Source organism: Gossypium hirsutum, chromosome D06, assembly GCF_007990345.1.
Source record: "Gossypium hirsutum isolate 1008001.06 chromosome D06, Gossypium_hirsutum_v2.1, whole genome shotgun sequence".
Classification (NCBI taxonomy): Eukaryota; Viridiplantae; Streptophyta; class Magnoliopsida; order Malvales; family Malvaceae; genus Gossypium; species Gossypium hirsutum.
In genome coordinates this window covers 14,110,718-14,134,137 of record NC_053442.1, presented here as the reverse complement: position 1 = coordinate 14,134,137, position 23,420 = coordinate 14,110,718, and the positions used below count along the sequence as shown (strand labels likewise).

Below are 23,420 nucleotides of genomic sequence, written 5' to 3'. Positions count from 1 at the left end.
GTGGGAGAATGTAAGAATTTTTCCCAATTATTGTGGGCCCAATTAAGTTTAAACTCATTTGGCCCAATTTAAAGGGAATAAAAGTTTTACTTTTAATAGAAGTTAAATCTCATCCATTCATTTAGTTACTTGATAGACGTACCAGATTAAAAGTTGACTATTATAAATTGATCCTCCCTCTATTTATTAGGGTTACACACACAAAAACACATTAAAGTTTATAGCCTTCATTGCTTAGGGGTTGTGTGATTAAAGGGAAAAAGATCAAGAATGAGAAATCAATTTAATGAGTGTTCTTCGTCAAGTCTAATGCCCAACTCAAATTCCACATCAGGTATTTCTTAAACTTGTGAAAATCATATTATTCTAACGATTCTAAAATTATTGTATATGCAATAATAGGGGCTTGATTTGTATAATATTTAGATTTAATAGATTTTACATCCAAATCTAGAGTGATAAGCTCTTCCTTAAGATCAGTGGTCCAATCATCGTACAAATTACTATTAATGTCGTTATTCAAAGTTATAACTTATAAGGAAGAAGATAAAGAGGTGCGAAGAATAAAGAAGACTTGGGAATGGATAATTAAAACAAAAGAAACTTTAAAAAAATTAACAAAAAAACACATATGAACCGATGATATCTTGAGAAATAAATAATTGATGAGAAAAATGAATAAACATAAATACAACTTAGAGGAAAATAATTGACTTAGTTTTAAGGATAAATGTATTTTAAAATTTAGAATTTTAAACTTTAAAAGTGCAAAGGAGTCTTTCTAAGAGAGGGGGAAAATTCCTTTTATTGGATTTTATTATTGAGGCATTAATATTTTGAGATATTTATATTACAATATAGGTAGCGAGGTTAGGTTAAATATATTGAGTTTTGTAGTTGGAACGGTGCGAAAATATATGAAATTTTTTGTTAGACTAACCTCGTCATTCATGAATGGCGAGGCCAATTATGTCAATCATGATTAGAAGTATTAATAGGTTGGACAACTCATTTGGCTGGCCTAATTAGATTTAAGTCTTTTGACTTATGCTTGACCTAACTCGACTTTTTTTACTGTTTAAAAATAAAAAGTATAAAAATGATTTTATATTAATATTTACATATTTTTATAATTCAATTTAAATAATACATTTTATTTTTTAAACAATAAAACAAGTCATTTGAGCTAGCTAAATTGGGCTCGAGTTTAATTTTATTTTTTAAAATCAAGCCTAAGCCATTCAACTTATGAACGCCTCCAATTATACCAAGTGAATAACTATTTTAATATACTTCACACATATTTTCGGAATGACCAATTAAAAAAACATAACAAACATCATATTTAATATATTATTGATTGGGGGCAATTGGGCAAAAATAATCCACAAAATTCCAGTAATGTCTTCAACTTTCACGTGGAAACAGGGGGTGTAAAATACACGAACGAATTAGAAACAAGATATCCGCCTCAGCATATGGACAGTGAAGGGCGGCTGGCTGTAATAAGAGAAAGCCACAAAAGGGAACAAGAGGAGTTTGGTTTGGTCCCCACAAAACCAAACAAATAAAAAAAATCCAAATATATAACCGATGGCTGAGAAGGAAAGGCGTTGGTCAAAGGAGGATATTAATGGCGGTGGTGGATGCAAATGCAATAATACTACATTTTTTAACCCAAAAAACAATAATTATTATCACGTTATTTATTTTTATTATTTTCGGGTTCAATAGAAAATCCTTAAAAGAAAAAAGGGGATTGGAAAATATGAAGAGATAGAGAGAGGAGAGGAGAGTAGTTGGGGAGTTTCAAGGGAGGGGACATGCCTAAGTTGTTCCCAACACAAACATTACCATGCTGTTTCTTCATATTCAAGCCTCACAAGATCCCATAGGTCTTTCTGTTTTCTCTTTTCTTTCTTTCAACTATCTTTTCTTTATTTGATTCAAGCTTATCTTATCTTAACCCTGTACTACTATTACTACTTTTTTTTTTAAATAAAATCTTTTGATACTTTATTATTTGCCTTATGAGTGGGGTTCTTGTTTTATCTTCTGTTTTCCTTTTGTCCCCCTTCAAATGCATGTTTGCGATGATGATGAAGTTGTTGTTCTTGTAGAAGTGGGGGCAAGTAGTTGTTTTTCTCGGTAAAGTAGTTGCTACTGTTGTTTATGCTCTTGTCCCATTTGATTTGTTCTCCTGTTTTGGGTTTGGGTGCATTTTTTTTTGTTTTATGCATTAGTTTTTAGTTGTTGTAGGAGTGGTTCATAATGATGACCTTTAAGCATTTTCCTTGCCCGTACAGAATAGATATTATAACCTGGCCCTTTTCTCTCTTGTTCTTAGAATGGGATAATTCTTGGTTGGCTCTTTTCTTTTTCTTCTTCTAAGGCGGCTTAATCAACACAACTGAAGGTCCTGGATGAACTTGGATTTTTTCTTCAGCTAAGATTTGCTAGTTCTTAAATTGTAGGGATCTTTTTCATGGTTCTAAAGTGTTACTGATATGAAAAGTGTTACTGATATGAAACACTATTCTTTTTTTGGTTTCTGATCTAAGTTTACTCTTTATGTTGTTGATTGTTATTTTCCCCTCACATGTTGTATTAATTTCTGCTGCATGTTACTAGGAAGTCCCTTAGTTATACTCCATGAAATGCAGCTTTACTTTCTTTGAAACATGTTTTTTAGCTAGGGTTTTATTTTTAACTCGTTGGAATTTGTAAATGACTTTTGCTTTTTTTATATAAAGTCTGGTTCTTTGCTGAATTTGCAGTCTAGGTTATAGTTGTGATCTGTCAATCTTTTTAGGCGCAGTGATCAAACTGTTTTGCATATTATCTGGTATTCCAGATCTTTTCTTGTTGCATGCAGAGAGAAAAATGCTATTGATTTACTGGGTTGACTTTTCTGAGCATGCCTGTTAACTTGACAAACTGGTTCATTTGCTTGTCGGGAAAATTGACATTTAATGGTGGTGATGTCTAGATCTAGAACAGGTTTCTGAATCTGGGTTTTGAATGTCATTCTTCATGGGATTTGTGTAAGGAGCTGTTTTTGCAGCTGCTGTTCAGAAAGTGCTTTTGAAAAGCCTTTTTTATTCCTCTTTTGTGTTTCTTTCTATTTTTGGACAATATTTCATCTTCTGTTCTGTTTGTTTTCCTTGTCTACTATTTAAGATTTTGCTAATACATGCTTTTCTTTGTTTTGAATGGTACTCTTGGTCACATTCATAAAATGCTTTTCTTTTGAATCCCTTCTGAACTTTATGCATCCAAGGTTTGATGATAATGAGTTCTTGATGATTGAAATATGCATCTAAACTATTGTTCTAGTTCTTCACTATTTTGCTCTTTACCATTATATATGTGTGTATATTTTTGCATCAAAATTTTGATGGTTTTGGAAAATATGACTGCATCAAAGGATCACCGCATTATCCCTCTTTTGAATGGTTGTGGTTTCAGTTCATGTGCTAAGCTTGTGTTTCTAGTGTTCCATCTACTTTATTTCTTCCGCAATGGCTTGTTTGGTTTTATTATTTCGCATTTTGTTGCTTACATTCATATTTTGAGTATAACTTAGACACCCACAGCTCATTATATATACTTTGACCTCTTTTAGTAGTTGATATTGGAGTACGACAAAGAGTGTCTGTTTGTTGATAAGGATCTTCTTGGTTTTGCATCAAAATTCAAGACAATTGATGAGTTATATGGCTGTTCGGGTTCAAAGCTTGTCAAAGAAAAACTTTGATGAAAGGTTTTCCATTCTTTCGCTACCCCATATATCTGTTGGTTTCCAACCATGGTGGAACTCAAATGAACAGAAAATTGCACATTCTTTACCCCAAAATATAAGCTTGAAAGTGGAAACTCCCTCCAAACTCCATCATAATGCAAAGCATTTAGATCATCAACTACCAGACCAGGAATCGACCTCAGCTCAAGCGATTTGTCAATCACGTCCTGAAATGGGTGTCACAAGAGGGTCTAATCCTTCATTCTATTCATCTGATTTTGGTATTTGATGCTTCTGGAAGTGTTGTTTATTAAGAATTTTCTGTTCTCTATTATTTCCTTCTCTCGGTTCACCACCGTTCTAGTTAGGTAGCCGCGGCCAATGAACCATGAACCATCGTAATAAAGTTAATCAAGTAATCTGTGGACCGTGAACCATTCTAATGTACGATAAATATATCTATTTGCTTCAGTTTTGACTCTTTGATTGAACTGCTAGCTAGTAGCTTATGAAGATGTGAACTTCTGGTAGCAATTGTTTATCTATTAGCAATGTCCTAGTTCTTATAATTGGTTCTTGTGAGTTTAGGGAACAGGAGTCTCGTTGTTGGTGCTTAGCATTCTTTCTTCTATCGTTGTCGATGCATTAATGTGCGTTGCGTTAGATTTTGAATGGAGCTTAAAAGGGTCCTCTCAACAGTTTACGGAAGAGGGAAGCTTGTTGTGGAGTTTAACTGGTTTGATGGCATTTGTCTGATATCATAGTTGCTTTCTCATGCATCAGGACAGGATGAAAGTTGTGGGAAGGACATTGAAGGTCAAATGAAGCCAATTAACAATCCCAACACTGTGTTCAGCCCTTCCAATCCAAACTATAACCTTTCAATGGTACCATAGACATGTTTAGCGGTCATTATTAAGTTCATTTTGTTGGCTTTGCATTAATTTAATAATCCACATCCTATTTCAGGCTTCTGCTCAATATCCTTATGCGGATGTATGCATTGGTGGCCTATTTACTCCATATGGGCCACCAGCTATTGTAAGATCTCTTGAGTTATTGTGCCTTGCTATTGATCTGCATTAGTTAGTGTGATTATTTTCTTGTCTACGAAACATTGGCATCTTAATTGCTTTATAGGATGTTTCTGTGGTATGCTGTTTAACAGCCAAATATTTCTGATCTCTTGGTCGGATAGCTTAAATAAGCTCAAATTCTTTCCTTCTACCACCATCCCTGCTCCTCTAGTAGTGGTCTAAGGTTTATTTACCATAGAATCTTGTGTGTTGCCATTTCTCTTATGTAATGCATCTCTGATTTGAACTTGACTAGATTCAGGCCCAGATGGCAGGAGGAAGTGCACCAGCACGACTTCCATTACCACTTGATCTTGCAGAAGATGGCCCTGTTTATGTCAATGCAAAACAATATCATGGGATTCTTAGGAGAAGGCGTTATCGTGCAAAGCTTGAAGCACAAAACAAACTTGTCAAATCTCGAAAGGTATATACTTAGAGTTCATTTTGGAATTTGTTTGAACTTATAACAATCTCTAGTCGCATGGAGTATATAATTTCTAAACCAAGAACCAAAGGATATCAGTGCACCACTGACTAATTTTGTCATGTATGAATTTGTATTAGTAATTGGCCATACCAACTCAGTATTTATTTGATATCCAACTCCACTAGCAACTATGTCCGGGCCCAGTAACTGCATGAGCAACACTAACAGCCTAAATCCACTGATCTGCTTTGGTTTGGAATTAAATGCAGCCCTACCTTCATGAATCTCGACATCTTCATGCAGTGAATAGAGCTAGGGGATCCGGTGGACGTTTTCTTAGCAAAAAGAAGCTCCAACAGCCTCATCATCCAACTTCTAACCCGAGTTCCCATTCCATCTCTGATGCCAGCTGCTTAGACCGAAAGAACAGCGGATCAGAACTTGAGAGCCATTTGCATGTGGGAGGCTGCAGCAGTTCAAGTACAAGCTGCTCGGACATCTCAAGTGCGTCCAACAACAATGGCAGTTTCCAGCTACGGAAACATGGATTCATGGACATCTCTCCTGGTGTGAGCAGCATGTGCAATGGACTACAAAACTGTGCTTCAGTTGGCCTGTAAGAAGGCGGGGCAACGAAGTCGGCAACTCATCCTTGGCTTTTTGCATGTTCTAAAAACATTTTCTTCTTAACAAGGTTCTGCCTTATGTTGGAAAGTGTTTGGCTTGGCTTTGAATTTTATTTCGATTGATCCTTGACTGGCATCTTATTTGTTCTGAGTGTTGTTTATGTCAACTATGTAATGGAGATGATGTTGAAGCAAATAAGTGAATTCCATCCTTTTTCGTTTTTTAACACATGTGATTTTAAGCGTTTAATTATTAATTGATTTTTTAAATATTGTATTGTTATTTAATGCAAAATATACTTTTATTCAAATTGTTAAATATGACAAGAAAACATATTAACTTGTTTAATATATTCAACCTACAATTTAGTTTTACATATAAGGCAACATTATTCAAAATAATAATTAATATATATTAATTATGTCATGTACAAGTATTTAATATTTGAAAGATGAACTTTTATATGTAATTCAACACTATCAAGAACAATTCTTATGATAAAAATATATAATAGCTCTCACAACAGACAATCTAATAATTGGGTTTTCATCAAAATCATTCTCAGCCATATCTCCACTATATTAATGGCATATACAACCTTCTAAATTTTAAAATATATAATTACTATTATAAAAATTAAAAGTAAAAAATAAAAAAAAATTAGAAAATTGTATAAAATTAGAATTGAAAAATCTAAAATGTATAAAGTAAAAATATTAATTACCTATCATTTAACAATGATAATTTCTCTTTTTATCCATATGCTTTTCTTAGATGCAATCTGATTGAACATATTCCTCTTACCTTCGCATCTTGGCAGGATATCTTATCCGTAGCTTGCTAGCACTCCCATATGCGCCATAACCATTATGACACACTTTTCGTCACGCGAGTCATATAGTGGTTTCTAGATATATGCCCTGATGAGCTTCCCTATGCATTGTCCTGACGGGCTTCATTTGCCACAAGGGCAAACTTGTCCTCCACTGGATCATGCCATGGGTAGTTATGAACTTTCGACTTCGATGAGTCAATCCGTAGAGCCAGTAGATCATTTCCATGATGCTGCTCCGTTGAGCCAGCAAACCATTTATCCAACCAAACCTTTTCAAATTCTCCTGTTAATTCGAACACCTACATGTTCACCCGCAAGGCCGAGCCATTATCATATTTCAGTGACTCAAATTCTCAATCAATCCACCCATTCCTCCATTACGCCAATTTTCTATCTTCAACTAACTCGCCAAATACTTCCTCTGTACCCCACTTTTTATAATCATGCATATCACACACATCATTACAACCAATACTATTTATTCTTACTATATCATACAGTACTCCACATACTAATTCATTGATACACAACCCTATTATGAAATCAAAGAACATACTTACAAACAGTCACGCAATTGCACAACTTTATGCATGCATAACTTTCCCAGTCAACCACAATCATATACAACCATAGATTCAGACCAAACTCAATATAGAGTACGCAACCAAGTGTTTATTTAATCAAATTTAATATATATTATTACGTTTTAACAAAGCCCAAATATCTAAAAATAGTTGAACTAAACCGCAAATATCAATTCCAATCATTTCGGTGTTTATTTAACATGGTTTCGGTTTCAAAAGTTAAAAACCGAATGGAGCAGTTCAGTTTAATTTTTGTCCAAAAACCAAATCGAACCAAATACACCTTTAATAACAACCACTAAAAATAATCATCCATTACCAGTAAGTGTTGAATATAATAGTTAGCCACATTACACTCCTAAAAAGAGAACTCAGATTTGAACTTTGAAGCCAATATTGTTGGGAGGTGCATCCTTGACCCTTGAAAGGATTAGTCTTTATGGACGATAAAAAAACTCATCCACTTAAAAGAATACTTTTTTTTGTTTTTTTAAATATAATGGGCTAAAGTGCAAATTTGCCATCATATTATAGGTAAATATTGTAATTTGTCAATATACTACTTTATTTTCATTGATATTTTTCATTATATTTTAAAAATATGAGTAAATTTGCCATTCGACTTTTATGTAATTTAATTTTACAATTAGAGTGTGAATTTTATTAAAAATTTCAATCAAATTTGATCTTTTAATTAAACTTTACCACTCAATATTAATTTTGGTGATATGAAACATAATTTAATAAGAAAAATTCTTTCAAATATATTATTTTAATAGTTAATAATAATTTAACTTATAAATATTAAAATTAATAAATTAAATTATTATTTATATTTAATGAAATAAAAATTGAAAAAAAGTTTATTTTTTATAAAATAACCATTTTATCTAATTTTAATTTAATATTAATTAACTTATTAATTTTAAATATTACAGTTCAAGTAAAAATATTTTTATTAAAATTTATCTTCAAATTATTTTAAGTTAAAATTGAATAGCAAAATTCAATTCAAAATTTAAATTTAGTGGCAAAATGCAATCAAATAAAAGTAAAGCAACAAAAATTCAAAATAGAGCTAAAATATAGTGGTAAATTTATTTCTAGTGCGTAAAAGACAAGGGAAAATATCAAATAAAGTGATATATAGTGACAAATTTCAATTTTCACATAAACTATAGTGGCAAATTTGCATATTTACCCAAATATAGTTATTTGAGTTAATTGCACTATATATCTCCAAGTTATGAACCTCATTCTAAATTAGTCCCCAAACTTCAAAACATTTTAATTATATCTCCCAAACTATCGAGGTTGTATCAATTAGGTCTTTTTGTTACTAAATCCATTTTTTTTGGTACAATACTTAGAACTATACATAATATCACCTTAACTCCTAAATAGGAGGATAAACATGCTTAAGCGCACTCAAATCCATGTCTTCTTCTATTGGCAACAATTTTGATGCCAATTAAGCTAAAACTCAGTTGGCTCCTAAAATAGTTAGTTTAATAGTTAAATAACACATAAAATTTCATGCGACATGATTTAAAATAAATTTTTTAAACAAAATGAATGTTATAAAAATATTAGGTTCAAGGTTCTTTTACAAAAGTTTTATCGTTCAATTTCTTATTCTTTTTTTAGTTTTATTTTGTTTTTAGTTATTACTTTTAAAATTTATGTGACAACATTTTACTCCTTTTAAATTTTTTTTTCATTTTAAATGATATCACATAAAATTTTATGTGTCATTTAACAATTAATTTAATAATTTTAATAACATAAAGACTTTATTAATATAACCTCAATAGTTTGAAGATGTAATTAATATATTTTAAAGTTTGAAACCAATTTAGAGTAAATGTTACATTTTGGAGATGTTTAGTACAATTAATTCTAATTGTTTATAACAAGTTTATTATTTTAAAATAGATTAATATACTATATGGTACTTGAATTTGATTTAATATTTACTTTTGTACATGAGTTTTTCAATTTAATGCTTAAGGTTTTTTTTGGCTCAATTTAGTACTTGGGTTTAATTTTTCATGTTCAATTTGATATTAAAATTTTTTTATCTTAATTAAGTATTTATATTTTTTTTGATAAATAAAACAGAAGATTACATAGAGTTATTCATAAATGAGAAATCATGAGTGTTTTCTTCTTTCTAGATCTCTTTAATCTCTAACGGGGTTTCCTCAAACATGTTCAACAGTTCATCATTTGAAAGATTTCTTTTATATTTGGTGGATTCTCTTTATTAGAGTATTCTTTGGTATCGTAGCCTTCCTGTCGCTAATAGACATAACATTCTTGAAATTGTCTGACTGAATAATGACCTTATCATAGTCTTGTTTTTGAAGAAGGACTAAGCCCTCTAATATGCCCCAAAGCTCAGCAACTGCTGTAACACCCCAAATCTGGCCTAGACGTTATAGCCGAATTTGGCGATGTCACATGGAATGGGATTTGAAGACAAGATTGTCAAGTTAAAATCGTTACAGTTAGTTAGCTTTTATTTAATTCGGAAAAAAAATAAGTACTAGTTGATTTGCTTTAAAACTTGTCTCTTAGCGGAAGCTTTTGTAACCAATTAATTTAGGGAAAATCGTTTCTATTTACGAAAACCTTAGTTTTTAGAAAAACCGTGTTTTGTTGAGTTGCAGTTTAAAAAAAATCTATAAAAATAGTATAAAGTACCAAATTTAAAGCCAACCAGTCCATAGTCCAAAAGTTACATCAAAAACCCCAAATAAGTAATAAATTCTAGACATTAACGGAAAACTGTCTAAAATTTATGTGTGGCCACCGTCGAGTCATTCGCTACACCTACCCGTCAAGTCTGGGGATTACCTGTACAGATTAAACAGAAAAAGGGTGAGTTTTCGCAAACTCAGTGTGTAATCCCCACAGAAAACATGCATACAGATATTCAACAGCATTCAATTAGATACAGTCTGGGGTCTGGGCCCATCACAGAATCAGTTTGGGCCTTAGCCCGTTTAGATACATTCTCAGAAATACATTAGGGCCTTGGCCCATATCAGATACAGAATACAGATACAGTAAATCAGAATCCTACCCACCAACCTCTACATACATCTCCGTTCGACCCTACACACCATGTAGGGATTAAATCAACCCACTCATCCCTACACACCATGTTGTACCAAAATGCGACACATAATTAGAAGGTTGCAGCTGAGGTGCCAGATAACAGACTTAATAGCCTTTCAGACACTTCTTCCAAATATCATCAACCCACCCCGATGCAATGCAACATACAAAATATGTCATGTCATTATGCAATTAATAGTACATACATTCAGATATCATAAGTCATGCTCGGTATAGAAATCAGACAGATACATCACACATATAGGGGTCTAAGTAAAGCTTATTGACCCTATAGTAGGTCCACAGTCGACTTGGGTGACTCATGCAACCTTACAGAACTTTTCAAAAAAATGGGCTTACACGACCATGTGGTCCACTCGGCCCAAATTGGCCTTGGCCACATGATCGATTTTTAATGCAACCCGTGCTAGTTAATTATTCATATATATTTTCACTATTTACTTATATGTTCCTTCAAAGCTATCTACTTGAGTCACTGTTACTAAATTATTTATATCTTGAGCTACAGAATTCCGAATTAAGATCCGCTTGATGTCTCTGAAACTAGACTCAAATACCTTTCTACCATAAAATTTTTAGAATTTTTGGTTCAATCAATAAGTACAGTCAAATCTTAAAACTTACCCCTGTTCTACTATCTGATAGCTTCGTCCCTTCTTTGCTAAAAATTAATTATCTCTTAGTACAAAATTTGGATGATGTTTCCATTTGTTTCTATTGAAAATAGACTCATTAATAATTTAAACATATAAATTTTAACCCCTAATTATTCTTCTCCAATTTTTAATAATTTTCCAAAGTCAAAACAGGGGAACCAAAATTCATTCTGACATTGTCTCACAAAACTTATTGTATCTCACGATTTATAATTCAATTACTTGCACCGTTCCTTCTATGAGAAACTAGACTCAATAAGATTTAATTCCATATTTTATTCATCCTCTAATTTGATTTCCACAATTTATGGAGATTTTTCAAAGTTAGCCTACTGCTACTGTCTAAACAACAAACAATTTTGGATTTTCGCCGAATCCTTTTTTTTTTGCATTTCGGGTACACATCTGGTTTTGTTTGATGCTAAAACAGACCCCGAGCACTCCAAAGCCACCAACAATAACCTTCTGTTTAACTATTGTTAAGACGAGAACACTGAATTCACCAGTCCGAACCTCCTCTACGCCCAAATTGAAGAGAAAAAACATTACCACTTCAGCCGTTAAGAGATTTATGACAGAAATGAAGAAAAACACTTACCGAAACTAAGCGAGTACTAACCGCGTGAAAAAACGAAGGAAAATAAATGGATAGGGAAAAATCAAGAAGAAGAAAAAGAAGAGAAAGATGAAAAAACTCAGAGAATTTCAGCAAGAGGAGAAGGAGAAGAATAAACGGGAGAATTTTTTTTTGGAAAAGAGAGTCAAAATTCGGTTATGAGAAAAAATAAAATAAAATACCGATAACCCCTAAAATCCCTTAATCTTCTCCCATAATTCTCACTACACATCCACTACTCAGAATCCCCCAATTACACAACTCTATCTCAAAATCTGAGCAAAAATAATAATACCGTTGCCTGCATAGAGATTCAAACACAAGACCCATAATAACACACCATTTAACCACCAGACCAGTAGACCCATTCATAATTTACCCAATAATCAAATAAAAGCCTACTGAACAAGAGTAAGGCCTAGTTCATTCAAAATACCAAAATTTGCCCAAGTCCTAGCTTGAACTTGGGACTTCCCAAACACACCCAGAACACATAACCACTAAAGCAAACATATATTGTGTCACACATTCACAATACCCAAAATTAAAATTTTGGGGCGTTACAACTGTAACTGAGCATTTCCCCAAGAACTTATTATAGCCCAAAATCCAAGTCCCTTTTTTTTATCACGAATTACTCCTCCTACAGCAGAAAAACCAGAGAGGGAGTGAACAACACATCAGTATTAAGGTTAACACATATACCTGACTTTGGATGAGTAGAACTCTGATGCGTATTAATCTCCAAATCTTCGTTATGAATAGAAGCGAAATGTTTCACCCAGCAATACGAAACTTTGATGACTTCCTCTGGACTTATAGCTTTTCCTTGAAAGATGAACAAGTTGCGGTTTTTCCAAATGAGCCAAAAAATTATCCCAAAGAAACAAACCCAATCTAAATCACTTACGTTATTGACCGTACGAAGTTGCAAATTCGACATCAGCCACTCTAAAATATTACCAACAAAGAAGCGCCTAATATGAAAGAGGGGGAATGACTTGATGCCAAATTTCTTTCGCATAGGAGCAATCCCTAAGGACATGTAAAATATCCTTAGTAATATGATCACAAAGTTGGTTTGAATCATCCTGGGTAATACCCCTTCGAACTTTTTTAGAGTTTGTTAAGAGTCTTTGTTTAAGGATTAACCAAATGAACTGCCTAACTCGTTGAGGGCCCGACATTTTCCAAATTGTATTCCAGATATCGTCCTTTTGATTCCAATTACCCTCCTTAAGCAACCAATAAGCACTTCTAACAAAGAAAACACCGCTTGTAGTCTTAGACCAAGAGAAAGTGTTCGGGCCTACTTCCTCCAAGGGCGGAGGGACACTAATGATGCGTTGAACTACTTCTCCTGGCAACCAAACCCAAAAATGTTCAAGATTCCAAGTGGCATTCCCCAAAACAATCTCATAAACTTTGCTCTTAGTAGAAATATTTATATGGCTCGGAATATACAAGAGGTCCTATATCAGGAACCCAATTATTTTCCCAACATCGAATATAATGCCCATCCCCCATAGACCATATTATATTATTACGTAATAAAGGCCAAATCTTTGCAACAGCCTTCCACATAAAAGAACATCTACTCTTCAAGATGCAATCAGACATACTCTCGTGAATACCATACTTAGCTCTAAGAACTTTAACCTATAAGGCTTCAGTCTTAGTGACAATGCTATATTCAATTTTCATCATAAAGGCTTTGTTTTGGTCTCTCAACCTCCTAATCTCGAGACCTCTGTGTGATATTAACTGACAAATATTATCCCATCCAACTAAGGTCATTTTCCGCTTACATCAGAAGCAACATAGATGAATTGTCTTACCATCTCTTCGATTGAGTCGCAAATCCTTTTAGGCACCAAAATTGATTGCATAAGGTAACTCGGAATAGACAACAGAACAATCCATGCTAAAGTAACTCTCCCTGCAAAGTAAAGTTTTTTAGCATCCCAACTAGAAAGACGGTTTTAGACTCTCTCCACCAAGAAATAAATAGTGCTTTTGGTAACTCTCTTGTGGAAAAGTGAAACCCCCAAGTAGTGCCCTAAATCCTTAACTTGAAATCCAAGCAAGCTATTGATTTCCTTCCTTAAATTTTCCTTAACACTAAGGGAAAAAACACATTCATTTTCTTGACGTTAACCTTATGACCAGAAAGCTCACAGAAATTCCCTAACATGTTCTTGAGAAGACCACTATGCTTCATATCTGCTTTGCTAAAGATAACTAAATCATCTGCAAAGAAAATATGCAAAAGATTGGATCCAGAATACGAGAGACGAATAGGAAACCATTCCCTTATCGATGCAACCGAATGAAAATGACAACCCAGTCAGCCCATACAAAGGATGAAAAGATACGGAGACAGTGGACACCCTTGTCGAATTCCCCTAACAGGCTTGAATTTTAGAGTTGGACTCTTATTCCATAAAACATGTATAGTAGATCTCGAAATAACATTCATAATAATCTTAGTTAAGTTAGAGGGGATACCTACTACTTTGAGAGAAGCCTTTACAAAGTCCCATTTAACTCTGTCATAAGCTTTTTTCAAATCAATTTTGACTGCCATCCAGTGAAGGTTTTTCTTAGTTCTCATGGAATGCAAAACTTCTTGCACAATAATGACATTATCAACAATACTCCTTCATGCTATAAATCCAACTTGTTCTTAGCCTATGATATTTGGAAAAATAGTCCTAAACCTATTCACAATGACTTCATGACCAACTTATACAACACAGAGCATAGACTAATGGGTTTGAATTGCGAAAAGTTTTCAGGATTTGAAACTTTAGGGATTAAGACAATAAGAGTTTAATTAAGTTCCGAGTCAATGATCTTTCCATCGAAAATCTTCTTGACCTATTCACAAATGGCTCCTCATATATTATCTCATTGGCTTTGAAAAAACCCGTGTTGAAACCATCGCTACCTGAAGCCTTCCAATACACCATATCAAATAGGGTAGTTTTGATTTCTTCATTTGAGACAGATCTTTCAAGAGAAACATCTTCTAAATCAAGTCTTAGAAAAGCATTTGAGGGCAAACACCCTAACGAACTTGGAATCTCTCCATAAAGCTTCTGAAAGAAAGTGACTACTTCAGCTTTGTGTGTATGAGGCCCCAAGTTCAAGCCATGCCTTTAGTGAAATTTTGGAATTTTTCTGAATAAAGCCTCACTCTTGTTCATCAGCTTGCATTTGTTTGGTTGTAAGAATATAACAAAATGGGCCTACTGGTCTGGTGGTTAGGTGGAGTGCTAATATGCTAGTGGTCTTGAGTTTGAATCCCTGTGCATGCAAGGGAGTTATTTTTTTTATCTATATCTTGTGGGAGTTTCAAGGGAAGTAAAACACTGAAATGTTTGAGTGAAGTTTGAATTCGGTTGTTGAGGGAATGTGGTGGACGATTTTTGGGGAGTTTGAGAGATAGTGAGAGTGTGGTTGACTATTTTTATGAGAAAAATAAGGGATTAATGGTGGTTATCGGATATTCTGTCAGTCTTTTCTTTTTATTTTTTTCCTAAAAAAAATCTGCACATTTTCCCTTCTATTCTCCCTGCCGAATTCTCCTCTGTCGTTTTTTCTTTCCTTTTGTGTTAGCAAATCCCTTTTTCTTCATTTTATTGTTTTGACCAAGACGTGTCTCCTTGTTCAAGATTCTGTTTGATTGCTGCATTTTTCCCCGTTTGGTAATTGGCTTAAGTTATTGTAGTTTTGGCATTCGATTACTGACTGAAGGTTGCGATTTTCTATTTTGGATAGCAGACAATCGAGAATAACGGAATCTTCCTTGTGTCACCTCATAATTGAAATCACTGAGGGTGTTGGGGTAAGCATTGGTTGCTTGATTAGTGCTATAGTCATTCGTATTCGCATTTTAAAAACTTGTTTAAAATCTGACTCTGTGTTTGGGAATGTCAATTCTAGGTTCTGAGTGTCTTGAGAGTGTTTACATGTCAAACCGGAACTAGGTGTGTACCCGAAACGCAGAAAATGAGATTTGGCAAAAAGCCAAAATTGCTTGCTGTTTGGACAGCAGTAGTAGGCTAACTTTGAAAAATCACCATAAACTGTGGTAGTCGAATTAGAGGATGAAAATAATATTGAATTAAATCTTATTGAGTCTAGTTTCTCATAGAAGAAATGGTGTAAGTAATGGAATTGTAAATCGTGAGATATAATAAGTTTTGTGAGACAAGGTTAGAATGAATTCGGGTTCCCCTGTTCTGACTTTGGAAAATCATCAAAAATTGGAGAAAAATAATTAGGGGTTAAAGTTTACATGTTTAAATTATTAATGAGTCTATTTTCAATAGAAACAAATGATAACATCATCCAAATTTTGTACTAATAGATAATTAATTTTTAGCAAAGAAAAGTCGAAGCTGTCAGACAGCAGAATAGGGGTAAGATTGAAGATTTTACTGTACTTATGAGCTGAACGAAAAATTCTAAAAATTTTATGATAAAAAGATATTTGAGTCTAGTTTCCAAGACATCAAGAAGACCTTAATTTGGAATTCTGTAGCTCAAGATATAAATAATTTAGTAACAGTGACTTAGGTAGACAACTTTGAAGGAACATATAAGTAAATAGTGAAAACATATATGAATGTTTAGCTAGCACGAGTTACATTAAAAATGGACCATGTGGCCAAGGCCAATTTGGGCCGAGTGGGCCACATGGGAGTGTGGGCCCACACGGGCAGACCTCATGGGCGTGTGAGCCCATTTTCACTGAATTGATTGCTAAGGTTGCACGGGTCGCCCGAGTCAACTGTGAACCTACTGTAGGGTCTATAAGCATCACTTAGACCCCTAATTGTTTGAACTGACTGTTTGATTTATATATGTGTTGAGCATGATGATAGTATACTTGTATACTGAATTGATTATATGTACTGATGTCCTGAGATAGCATGTCATGACTTGTATGTTGCATTGCATGGGGTTGTGTTAATTATATTTGGAGGAAGTGTACTAAAAGGCTCTTAAGCCTAACATATTGGCAGCTCAGCTGCAAATTACTGTTTTGTGCCGCATTTGGTACTACCTGGAGTGTAGGGATGGGTGGGTTGATCTGATACCCACATGGAGTGTAGGGTTGGATGGAGATGGTGTGTAGAGGTTGGTTGGGTAGGACTTTATTACTGAATACTGCATGAAAGCTACTGATACTATGATGGGCTAAGGCCCTACTGTATATTTGATACTATATTGAAATGGGCTAAGGCCCAAATTGTTACTGATACTGAAAAAGGGCTTAGGCCCAGGACTGCTTTAACTGTGCACTGTGGTTTGCTATTGTTTGTTTTCTGTGGGATTACACACTGAGTTTTCGTAAACTTATCCCTTTTATTTAAATGTGCACAAGTAATCCCCAGATCTAAATAGATCGGTGCGGCGGAGGACTCGGCGGTGACCACGGTTTTGGACTTTCATGGTTTTTAACCCATATTTACGATAATTGGTTTTATTTCTATTCTATTTTTACTGGCTAAGTTTTTGGGTTGTAATTGGGCTTTCGGACTTTGGTTTTGGGTTTTAATTATCTTTACCTTATGGATTACAACTGCTAGTAGTAGGAAACCTTGGTTTTCAAAAGAAACAAATGCTTTTCCTAAACGCACGGTTGTTTAATCTGTTTTAAAAGCTTCTGCAAACGAATAACGTTTTGAAACTATCGATTAAATGAGTAACACAATTTTGGAACTAATAATATATTAAGATAAGGAATTACAATGGAAATGGTTTTAACGCGACGGCATGGTTTTCAAACACCCTATCATGTGACATCGCTAGATCCGGCCATAACATCTGGGCTGGGTTTGAAGTGTTACATATGTGTTGCGATCCCCCATTTTTAACCACTTATACCTTGATTTTTGTCTCCAGAACAACTCCTCATGATGTAAAACATTCTCAAGCTCCTTTCAAACTTCTAACTCACGCTGTAGTAGAGAATTAGTCCCAGAAAAATCAATTGCTTGTTGAACTTTAGAGAGCTTATGCAATAGCTATCACTTCCGCCGATCTATGTGACCGTAAACACACTTGTTCCAATTTTTGAGCTCACTGGTAAACTTGGCAATCCCCTTAGTCATATCAACATCAAAGCTCCAATTATCTTTAACAATGTTTGTAAAACTCGGGTGTTGCAGCCATCCAGCTAAGAACCGAAAAGGACGATCATTCGAGGAATTAAAACCAAAACAAGAATTCATAAGCAGTGGTCTATGATCTAACTTAATTCTTAGGATATGAGTCACCGAGTAACTAGGAAAATTCTCCATCACTGCTTCGTTACCCACAGTCTTGTCAAGTCTCTCAAAAAGAACCCGAAAATTTTGAATATTCTTGAAACGAATCCTTGATCCTTTTAAAGTTTTGCTTAATTTCCACCTGCCTTTTGCAGCAAATGCTTTAGCTACATGACCTTTATTAGCCTCTTTAGAAGAAAATTTTCAGTCAATAAAATACGGCCTCTGGCCTCTTTGCCATCGAGTTTAGGAGAAGAGTTCTTTTTGAAAACCACTGCTGAATGGTTTTTGGCATTTAAGAGATTTTCCTTCACTCCCACTTCAGTAACAGAATTCTCCTCGAAAGTGGGGTTGAAATGTACCACATGCTCTGCTTGGTTTGAATTTAGAATAGGAACAACTTTACCTACACTTGGATCATTCGGTGAATTTAAAAAGGAAGTAGAAGAAGGAATGAAATTACCTGACTTCGAGTTTTGGATACTTTCATCAATACTGGGCTGTGTGCTGCACAGGTCTTCAAAGGGCCTTGGATCGTTAGCAGCAGAAACTGCCAAAAGCAATGGATCCTGGTTCGGGCCCACACCATGGCTGCTAGTGGCCTGCTCCTTTCCAGCTGAAATAACAGTCCGCTTAAGTGTAATGTTGGGACCACTTAAATTTTGGCCTTTTGGATGGAAATTTGGGTTCTGTTTGCGGGTCTGACCTTTGGGTTGAACTCCCACCTGCTGGCCCAATGAAACTTTCCTAAAATCTGCAATTAATACATTTTTTCCTTTAAAGTCTTACTTTGAGTGGCGCCAAAGCAGCTTTCCCAGTCCGTTTCACTGTCTGTTGAGTTTCCTTATTCTTTCCCCCTCCAATGAATTCGCCATTAATCCTTGAGGGTCAACCAAAATATCTTTCCCAGCCTGTTCCACAATCTGCTGAGTTTCCATGTTCGTTCCTTCCTCCAATGAAGCCTCCGTTGATCCTGCAAGAGAATGAAATCGGGATCCTGTTAATTTCTCCCCAGAAAAATTATTACCTTTTTTTATTCCTTTCCAGATTGTGCGTCTATTCCGCCACTCTACCAGTATCCATGGGCCATAGTCTCCGTCACCGATCGCCGTGGATTTTGACATAACTACCTTCGGTTCCGTCTCTTTCACTGGTTCAGTGGTATGAACAACATTCGGGCAATTTTCCTTACTGTACCCATATCTTCCTCATGAAAAGCAAATCACAGGTAGTTTTCGTATTCAATTTTTTGGAGATAGCCATTGATAAGAATCTTAGAGGTTAAAGGTTTCTCTAAATTGACATATAAAGCCATGCGAGCATATCGACCCCTCGCTTGACTATCAGTGTTAAAATCCAATTTTGTGACTTTACCGATCATTCCCCTAATCTCCCATAAGGTCTGCTTCTTATACAAGTGACTGGGGAGACCTGGAAATCTGATCCAGGTAAGAACCATATTCGGATAAGGTAGCCCAGGGTTAAAATCGATTGTCCACGGTTTGACAGTTAGATATTGGCCGAAAATTACCCACGGTCCCTGAGACAACATTTTGAAATTTGGCTAAAAAGTATCCATTTTCAATATCCATTAATTGAAAAGGCTGAGAAGGTCTCCAAATTCCATATAATCTGTTTTGTAGGGCCGTAAATCCAATATTCCATCCTAGCATTTTGAGCACCACAGAGTTGGCCATTTCCTATTCCAGAAGTTGATATATTCTTGCCGAGAAGTCAATGGAAGGAATACCATTAATGATTGATTTCTTAACGTCCTGATCAGAGAGGGTAAACCTATCTTCAACATGTTGAGTACTGCTTTCCCCATTTTGTTGAACATCTCACCTGAAGGATTCGGAAGAGACGAGAGCATTTTTTACACTTTGCTTATATTTTTTAGTAAAGAACATGTGTCGAATATTTATTAAGATACATGATACCGTTTGATTTGGTTATTAAATTAAAAGTAGGAACCTTTTTAAAATTTATTGATTTTCACTAAAAACCGGATGTATGGGAAAGCTAGCTAATTATACCCCACTCTACAGTCTCACTTTTTGAACCAAAACAGATCTTCAAAATCACACCATAGTCGGCTAGTCCTATAGCCTACTGTGTAGCAGTATTATGCCTTTCTCCCTTCTTCTTTCCCTTTTCTTCTCCTATGCTAATATACTTGTTTTCTCTTTTCTGCCTCCAGTAAATGGAGGAAACTACTCAATACGAATTAGAACTGTAGAGGACGTCTTTAGCGACTTCAAAAGCCGTCGTGCCGCCTTGATCAAAGCCTTAACCACCGGTCTCTCTTCTTTCTTTTCTTTTATTTTCTTTATAGTGTTTCCTTTTCGCATTCTAATTTTCTCTTTTTTTTGGGGGGGGGGGCGCAGATGCTGAAGAATTGTATGAGCGGTGCGATCCTAGTTAGGTTTTCTTTTTGTTTTATATTCTTGGAAAAATCGCAGCATTCAATATTTTACTCATTGCGTTATGATTCTTGGAAGTAATTATTAATTACTAGTAGCTCAAATCAATTTTCTATATAGCTTAGAATAATTCCAGAATATGAAGTTATCTGTCGTTGCTTTCTTTACAAGGCAATGCTGTATTTTCTTTTAGTAGAATTAGAAAGGTACTCTGTGTAGTTGACAAGAAGCAACTGGATCACTTGTCAATAAAGTGCGATATCCTCGTCGCTACTTATTTTCTTTGAGTCTGACTCTGGATAATTATAAGTAATTGTTAATGCTGTGATTGATATTTCGATCTTGTTGATAATCTCATGAGTCATGAGGTTTTTGAATAAATTTTGCATTTCCCGCAACTTTCTTCTGTTTGAGACTTTCAATCTCCAACGCATAACTTTAGTATGATATTATATTTGTTTGGTTATCTGGAGCCTTTTCTTTGAGTTTTCTTGACAGTATTATGTAGTTGGAACTTGAAATAGTCTTGTCTTGTTTCTCTAGGTAATTCATTTTTATCCATTCTTGATGGCTTGTGTCCCTTTTCCTTTTAGTACTATGTCGTAAAGAATTTGCCCGTACTTATTTAAGAATGGATACAGCTACTCTATTTCTGTATTATGTTGACTTGAAATTTTGTTTTACCAAAATTTTGTGTTCCAGAGAAGGACAACCTTTGCTTGTTTGGATATCCAAATCGGCGGTGGGAAGTTAATCAACCTGTTGCCTATTTACCTCCAGAGATACCGGAGCCTACATTAGGTATTAGCTTTTGTAGAAATGGGATGCAAAGAAAGGACTGGTTCTCACTTGTTGCTGTTCAAAGTGATGCATGGTTACTAGCAGTGGCTTATTTTTGGGGGGCTAGGTTTGATCAAGCTGACAGGTATAACTTTTCCCTTTACCTGCTACATTATTTTGCAATTTTATCCACAAAGAATAATACAATATAGGATGAAATATTAATGCTCAGTGGACTTGGTACATAGTAAACTTTAATGTAACCAGAAGCATTGGTGGTAGAAAAACTAATAATACTAAGAAAGATACATGAAAAAATTTTCATTTAGTCATTATACCTTCCTTATCATTGTTGTTGTGTCATCACGTCATTGGAATTAGTGTTTAAGCTTTTTACTGGCTATGACTGTATGTAACCATGTTGTTCACATATTTGACCTGGCTTCTAGAGAACTTATAAGTTTATGCCAGGCTCGATAAAGAAACCGAAAACAATATTGAATGGATCTTTTCATTAATGAAATTAACATATAGCATATGTTTGTGGTGAAAGTTCTTATTTGTAAACATATGCAATCTTTGATGCAGGGATCGTCTCTTCACTATGATTAATGATCTCCCTACATTATATGATATTGTTACTGAAAGTGCCTGGGCACAGGCAAAGGAGAAATCATCAGTTTCTAGTAATAGCAGCAACAAACCCCTGTCAACTGCAAATGCTGTAAGTAGGATGTTATCTGTTGGCTTAATTGAACATTCTTAAAACCAAATTGTTTAATTTTTAAAGGTATATGTCATATAATCTTTTCTCAACTTTCCATAATGCAGACTTACTCAGCCTAACTGTTTTGGGGGTGTCATCATTTTTAGTGGCATCAAATTAATCCTAAAGTTTGAATTAGCTTCACCAGCAATTATTTTGTTTTATCCTTGTTTCATATTTCCTTGCCGTGATGGTAAACACATTTTGACCCCACCTCAAGGAACACAAAACTGACTTTCCAATTGGATATATGCATAGTGAGCTAAGCCAAGGATATAATACATCTCCTAGTATCAATTGGACGTGCAATTCTTTTAACTGATTTAGTGTTGAATATGTTTGTTTCCAGTTTCAAATTATGGTATACACATTTATTTCACACCTCTTTTAACTTGGTACAGAGAGGGTCTGAATCTGCCGAGTTCTCAATAAGCATGCAAACATTTTATGAAGAAAGGGTATCGGAAGTGGAAGATGATGACAAGGAGCATGGGGAAACATTATGTACTGCATGTGGACAATATGGTTCAGATGAGTTTTGGATATGTTGTGACATATGTGAAAGATGGTATCATTGCAAATGTGTGAGGATTACCCCTACCAAAGCTGTGCAAATCAAGCTATACAAATGCCCCTCTTGCGGCAACAGGAGAGGAAGGCCTTCACATTAAGATCCTGAGTAGCTTAAACCTCTTTTTGTATGCTTTTGGCAGCGAACATTGTATTTGATACAGGTTTTTTGTGCGTGGCCGAAGTTGGCCTGTGTATATATAAAAATCATACATTTCTCAGCGTATATGTGAAAGTTTTCAGGTGCTGCCCCGATAATTGAATATTGGCCTGGATTCAGATTGTATTCTTTTTGTTAGACTATGTACAATGTACAATGTAATAGGCCAATTTAGCCCGGGCTCATAAAAAAATAATAAATCCAAAATAATAAAACAAAGTCTAAAATTATATCATTTAGCCCGATCGGGATGACCCATTACTTGAAAAGGTTGAAAGTTTATCTATAAGCTTGATGCATATGGAAACATAATCTTCAATGATATGCAATCTTAGATATGATATATAATCTTAGATATGATATGCAATTTTAGATATGATATGAAATCTTAGAAGATATGATTTTGTAATCTTAGAGATTTAATTTGTAGATACCTTTTAATCTTAGCCGTTGATGTAATTAATCTGTACCGTTGGATTTGGGAGGCTCAACTATAAATAGATGCCTCTCCCTTCATTCTAAAGGGTTGGAAGTGGAGAGTAATAATAATTTTTAAGAGTATTTACTTAAATTTTCCTCTCTCTTGCGTTCTTATTTTATTGATTTGTGTATAATTTATTTATTAATTTGTATATTGTTATTTCAAATCTCTTTTTCCCTTATTATTCATTTTCAAATTCATTATTTTCAAATTTGTTTACATTTTATTGACCTTATATTTTTTTATTTT

At 34.5% G+C, this 23,420-nt stretch overlaps 2 protein-coding genes across 13 annotated transcripts; both read left to right on the top strand.

Annotated features, from left to right (window-relative positions):
• Positions 1-204: 204 nt before the first annotated feature.
• Positions 205-6,101, top strand: LOC107901084 (nuclear transcription factor Y subunit A-7). 7 transcript variants are annotated; one of them, XM_016826947.2, is made up of 7 exons: positions 205-334; positions 1,429-1,895; positions 3,629-4,023; positions 4,526-4,629; positions 4,712-4,783; positions 5,075-5,245; positions 5,518-6,101. In XM_016826947.2, the coding sequence occupies exons 3-7, from the start codon at positions 3,708-3,710 to the stop codon at positions 5,866-5,868; spliced, it is 1,014 nt and encodes a 337-aa protein (XP_016682436.1). In that variant the 5' UTR covers positions 205-334; positions 1,429-1,895; positions 3,629-3,707; the 3' UTR covers positions 5,869-6,101. The 7 variants fall into 7 exon arrangements, with proteins under 7 accessions (XP_016682436.1, XP_016682435.1, XP_016682438.1 ...); XM_016826946.2 differs by having other exon boundaries at positions 3,626-4,023; XM_016826949.2 differs by lacking the exon at positions 3,629-4,023.
• Positions 6,102-18,785: 12,684 nt separating this feature from the next.
• Positions 18,786-22,823, top strand: LOC107901086 (PHD finger protein ALFIN-LIKE 4). 6 transcript variants are annotated; one of them, XM_041095341.1, is made up of 7 exons: positions 18,789-19,152; positions 19,635-19,779; positions 20,192-20,290; positions 20,379-20,400; positions 21,117-21,339; positions 21,783-21,918; positions 22,362-22,823. In XM_041095341.1, the coding sequence occupies exons 4-7, from the start codon at positions 20,379-20,381 to the stop codon at positions 22,629-22,631; spliced, it is 651 nt and encodes a 216-aa protein (XP_040951275.1). In that variant the 5' UTR covers positions 18,789-19,152; positions 19,635-19,779; positions 20,192-20,290; the 3' UTR covers positions 22,632-22,823. The 6 variants fall into 6 exon arrangements, with proteins under 6 accessions (XP_040951271.1, XP_016682441.1, XP_040951275.1 ...); XM_041095337.1 differs by having other exon boundaries at positions 18,786-19,152; positions 19,635-20,290; positions 20,379-20,411; XM_041095340.1 differs by lacking the exon at positions 19,635-19,779 and having other exon boundaries at positions 18,789-19,219.
• Positions 22,824-23,420: the final 597 nt, after the last annotated feature.

What these genes read in the sequence shown, in the direction of transcription:
- LOC107901084 (XM_016826947.2), top strand. Translation starts at nt 3,708, where the DNA reads ATGAGTTATATGGCTGTTCGGGTTCAAAGCTTGTCAAAGAAAAACTTT. An exon ending in ATTCTATTCATCTGATTTTG is followed by an intron (nt 4,024 to 4,525) that starts GTATTTGATGCT and finishes CTCATGCATCAG; the next exon opens with GACAGGATGAAAGTTGTGGG. An exon ending in CAAACTATAACCTTTCAATG is followed by an intron (nt 4,630 to 4,711) that starts GTACCATAGACA and finishes ATCCTATTTCAG; the next exon opens with GCTTCTGCTCAATATCCTTA.
- LOC107901086 (XM_041095337.1), top strand. Translation starts at nt 20,119, where the DNA reads ATGCCTTTCTCCCTTCTTCTTTCCCTTTTCTTCTCCTATGCTAATATA. An exon ending in GTATGAGCGGTGCGATCCTA is followed by an intron (nt 20,412 to 21,116) that starts GTTAGGTTTTCT and finishes TTTGTGTTCCAG; the next exon opens with AGAAGGACAACCTTTGCTTG. An exon ending in CCCTGTCAACTGCAAATGCT is followed by an intron (nt 21,919 to 22,361) that starts GTAAGTAGGATG and finishes AACTTGGTACAG; the next exon opens with AGAGGGTCTGAATCTGCCGA.